General features: G+C 39.5%; 1 protein-coding gene across 2 annotated transcripts in view; it reads right to left on the bottom strand.

The window, feature by feature from the left end:
• Window positions 1–5,179, bottom strand: part of PMS1 (PMS1 postmeiotic segregation increased 1 (S. cerevisiae)) — a 40,526-nt gene that overhangs the window by 1,287 nt on the left and 34,060 nt on the right. For both annotated transcript variants that reach the window (XM_009874186.1, XM_009874188.1), the window contains one exon: window positions 1,303–1,463. In XM_009874186.1, coding sequence (XP_009872488.1) covers window positions 1,303–1,463 — 161 coding nt within the window. The remainder of the gene's footprint in view (window positions 1–1,302; window positions 1,464–5,179) is intronic.

Genomic DNA, 5,179 nt, shown 5'->3' with positions numbered 1-5,179 from the left:
TTCAGCAGTACGCAACCACATCACTTGCTCCTAAGACAGCTGCAAACTTACTGCCCCCAAAAGACAGGGAAATATTTGTGTAAGTGTTGAAAAGATAACACACATATTCTGTGTAAATGCCTAGGTCCCATTCTGAAGTAGCCTGCTTCACGGCAGCGTGCTAGCAAATCCTTAAGAAAGAAGAGACTCAACATATATTTTGGTGACTGTTTTGAACAGAGGTCTTAAGCACTGGGATTAAGGATAGCGTTTGGTGAAACATCTAGACCAGAAGTGACAGAAACCGACTTTTGTTACTTACTAGTTTCAACTAGTACCACATAGTTGTCTCTGAAACTTCACACCCACTACTGACTCTGGATGGGCGGTTTTATCTATTTGCATATCGTACAGTAACAAAAATTATTCCACTTCCAACTGTTGCCTAATAACTTCTGTAAAACAAAATTAAAGGATCTTTTACTAAAGTACGGTATTGCCGGCAACTCCTAACGCTGACCGCTTGTGAAGAACACACGGTTTCCTCTCTGAGAGTGCCCTGCAGATCTTGTCACCATTGCACTGGACAGCATGGACTTAAAAGACCCTGTTGCATGTCAGTATGTGCTTTCTTTAACAGTTATCCACGTTAGCTAAATACACGCATTTGCAGAAACATATGAGGTTCACCTTACGTGAGGCTTCATTTTTTCACTTCACTGTCGTAATTCCAGTTTGAGCTTGCTTTTCTGGCTCAAGAAGTTTCCTTTTGTCTGTCTCTGCCCTTTCTTTGAATCAATCACAGGAATTCTTCTTCTTTAAGTGCACTTTCTGTTTTTCAGGATGCACATCTCATTGACGTTTACATGAGAATTAAGCTTCCATTAACACCTACGTTTCATAAACCATTACCTTAAATCATTTTATAACTTCTTAACAGATATATTTATAAAGAAGTTAAATTTTGACGACTGTTCTGGATGCAATGCCTTCTAGAGTGTGTAAACTAATTTTACAGCAGTTCTGTATTCTAACATGGAGATACACCTTCCTAGTCTGAAAACTGCCTATACAGAAACACTTTGTGAGCCTCAGCTTTCAGCACGCTACCACACCGGACGACTGGTTTTGGATTTGTCTGCTGGACAAAGCAGTGTAGAACCCATACATCTCAGAGAGGACATGACATTCTCTTTTTCAAAAGTAACTTCTGTTTAGAACAGAACTACATTAATTAAAAAGCCGAAGGAAGATTTTCAAGCTGTTTAAGGACTTATTATAAAGCTTAGGTGGCCAATATTCAAAAGCAAACTTCTGTCTTACCTCCAAGTAATTTATCACTTTGAGAGGCCTACATTCATAAACTTCCTTTGCATTTCTGTTAACTATTGCATTCAGAATTTCTTTCAAATCAGAAACGCCGTAATATGGCAGACAGTTTGCCATTCCTTCTATTTCCAAATGACTTTCTGTAGCTGAAGAACCTGAAAATACAAACACAAACCAGTTACTTATACACTGCTTTGATTTCTCTTCTGGAACATATCAGAGAGAATGAAAACGATGTAAAATTACTCTGTAAATTAGTCTCACAAATTCATTACAATTAAGAAGCATTTTTTGCTCCTCCCCTGGAGTGAAAAGCATTTATTTGTCCAATGTTTTTATTTTGATGATGTGTGCCTATTCACATCACAAATGTCTCAGCGTATTCAAATCCTAGCTGACACTGTTTAAACGCTTAAAACATTTTGCAGCACTCCCAGTCCTGAGCACAGCTTTAATTAAAGCTTCTATGGCTTTAATTAAAACATACACTAAATCAAAGTAGAAGCTAGTCATAAAATACAATTTGGTTTGAAAAAACAGAGTGTTGGCATTATTTACCAGGTAATTGGTTTAAACATCTGCAGAGTTCAAATGTTATCATAACAAATTCAACTCCTGTTGCAATAAAAAGCACTTTTTTCTCCTACCACGCCAGAGGAAGAACTCAAGCCCATAAAACTAATGGCTCTGTGACAGACTTCATACAATCATACATACGGTATCGCTGCTGCAGCAGGTACCACTCTGAACAGGAACGAGGAATAAAACATTTCAACAACCTTCCCAACAAAACACCTATTCAATCTCGGAGCCATAACGGATTACAGGCTATTTGCAAAAAACCTGAAGTTGCTGCTGTACAGCTAACTTGTTTCCCACTCCCAGTCAGAAGCAAGCTCTCTAGGGGTCAGGCTCACAAATTCTTGTGCAGCCCTTCAGAGCTTGCCCTCTCATCCACGTTGGGTGCCCAGAAACCTCAATCCGCGTGGCCACCTTCCCTTTTCCTCCACTACAGTAATAAAAAGGTTCACTACGAATTCTGTTCTTCCGTCCTCTCCTTGTGAAAATCCATCCACTGCCGTGTAACGACCTTGATTTCATTCAGCCTCAGTCACGAATGGTTTTTGCAAAGTCAAACAAGCTGGAGACAAACAGATTGGTGCAAAGTGCATTCAACCAACGAGCTGCGATAAGGGATCATTCGTGTTCCTAATCCAAACAACAACCCGAGATAGTTTGATCAGAGTAGGAACCTGATATAGGGAATCATCTCCCCAGTAAATAATAAGAAGTAGAAAAAAAAACAAAAAAACACATAACTCCTTCCAGCTACATATTTAATACTGCTTTAAATTTGAAACATTTATTTTTTTGCCCAGCATTGTCTTGCTTCTCTTTTTAAAGCTTCCTAATCGTGGCCAGCGAGAACAGATATATTTTTTATGTAATGCTGTAAGTCTGCAACCAGATTCAGCTTAAAGGAAAATGCTAAACTGAAAGTTTGCCAGTTCGTAAAGGCGAGGTAAGATGCTGCACTATGCCAGTATTTCCCATGGGAAAGGTTGCCAGTAAGAGACAGGAGCAAAAGCTAAAATCTGCTTTTGATCTCCTTCAGCTCTGTTCATTTTTATCCCAATTTTGCTTTAATGAAAGACTCAATTTGAGTAACTGCTCCAGTCCATTTGATTATGCCACTTTCTCTCTAAAATGAGAACTTAGTCTATTTGACAACCTTTCAATAATTAACCTCTCTCCACGCTACCAAAAACAGGACACAATTTTGTTAAGTGTCAAGCACTAAGATCTTCAGTTTAAAAACTTGAACTTCCAGGGCTTCCTCGTAAAATTTCATGACAGCGAGGTTTTGGATTTGCAAAACATTTATTTTTTTTTTCCCAAATCCAATAAACCAATCATAGATCCTTGCTAACGGGACTGCTAAAGCTTGATACTCATCAGTTCTACCAATACCAATTTTCCTGTCTGCAAATTTCGACAGCCAGATTTGATTTCACCATATAGCTCATTAAAAGGGGCCTTTAAAGAGTCTAAAATAAGAACCAACAACACAAATCCTGGCTAAGATAAGTTTTCTTCTTTGTTATTCTGTTTGTGTGTCATTCTCCTTTTCTGCTTACATCTTTAGACTGCAAAGTAGCCCACTGCATGCTGATTAACATATATCTGCAGGTCTTTGCACAAATTCTGATATTGGCAGCGTTTGATGACATAAGCAGATGTCCAAGCCTCCGTGAACTTGTAAATTTTTTGACAAAATATATGCTAAGATTTTTGAGTATTCAAACAGCAGCCTTCAAGCAGTTTCCACGGTAGCTTCTACAAAATGCTTTGCAACTTCCAAGGAAAATATTTCCGTGAACAAATAAACTAGCTTTCAATTGACTAAAAATGTGGATTTCTCATTGCGATAAATTTCCCCTTTCTCTTTCCAAACAAAGCATTCAGAATCATCTTTGGATAATTCCTTCATGATAGCCAGGAAAAATTGGTCTCCTCCAGCTGCCACCTAGATGAGGTGACACTATAAGACTATCCACCTTCCAGTCTAGGGTCAAAATCAAACTGAAATTAAATAGCAACACAGTTTTCCACTGAATATAAGCTGAGGCAGCTTATATTTCCAAGGAAGACGGGTTATTTACCTGTCGCTGCTCTTTGAGGCCTTGGAAGCCCATTCTTGGTACATACTTACTACGCTGGGTACGTGGGTTCTATCAGCCAGACAATTCTACCCTAAAATCCTGCCTTGGGCCACGGCCCAGGACCCACCGCTGTTACAAAACCAGGTAAAACGTTCTCCTTGCCAGCCAAGAATCCACAATTTCACAAAGGCAAACGGACAGATGTGCAGTCAAGGTGTGTATAACAACCACATCTTAAGAAGAAGCGGGTGGAAAGCAATCCATCTTACTTCTTGAAATGCTGCTCTGTACGCAGGGGTCAGTGCAAGCAATACCCAGCAAACAAATGCTTGGCAGATCCCTGGATCCCTGAATACTGACTTAAGTAAAAGCAAACAGACGGCTCTCCCCAAGGTAGCATCACTTGAAGCCTCAGCAAGGCCAGAACATGAGGGGGCGGGAGGGCAGGGGAAGACAGGCTGGAGCTTGGCGTCACAGTTTTGCAAATCACAACAACTGGCACGTTCCACAAAGAAACCATTGATTTTTGCCTGACTGACATACTTACCAGCAAGGAGATTGTTCGGAGCTATTTCACAACATGTTTTTCACTGTCAGCTATCCAGAGAAAAATCTAGTTTTAAACTCCTTAAGACTGCAGAGCAATCAATATAAAGAGAAACAAGGAGACATTACAAAAGATCTTAAGTCTACCAAAACAAGAGGAGGGGGAATGTGAGAAAGACTCCTGGGGGTTATTAGAGTAACTTAAGTGTAGAACCACCTCACTAACCGAGCGGTCTGGGCTCTTCAAGGTATGGTTATATTTCTACAACTTCTAAGCACTGTAAAGGAGTAAGAATCAATTTCTGAGGATTAATCCCAAGACCTCCCAAATGTAGTGCAAGACTAATGAATTATTTCTTTTTTATCCTGAGAGAAGTTGTCCCTTACAGACAAGTCACCCAAACAAGGAAAACAGTACTACATGTTGAGTTCCCTTCTGAGTAAGAAACAATCGTAATCAAAATCTTTAATAAAAAGTTCCTCAGTGACATAAGTTGCTAGAAATTAGGAATTTAAACTGCAAAGAAGCATTTTTAACAAAGATCAGTTGAGATGCAAGCCCAAGGTAACAAGGAAAATACCAAAGTCACCTTCCAAGTTAAGGCAGCTGTTCAGATTTTCTTGTTACTAAATAAACAGCCCTGTAAAACAGCCCCACACCA

Source organism: Apaloderma vittatum, unplaced genomic scaffold (assembly GCF_000703405.1).
Source record: "Apaloderma vittatum isolate BGI_N311 unplaced genomic scaffold, ASM70340v1 scaffold318, whole genome shotgun sequence".
Taxonomy (NCBI): Eukaryota; Metazoa; Chordata; class Aves; order Trogoniformes; family Trogonidae; genus Apaloderma; species Apaloderma vittatum.
The sequence above is the reverse complement of the archived record's forward strand: the minus strand, read 5'-3'. Positions and strand labels throughout refer to the sequence as shown.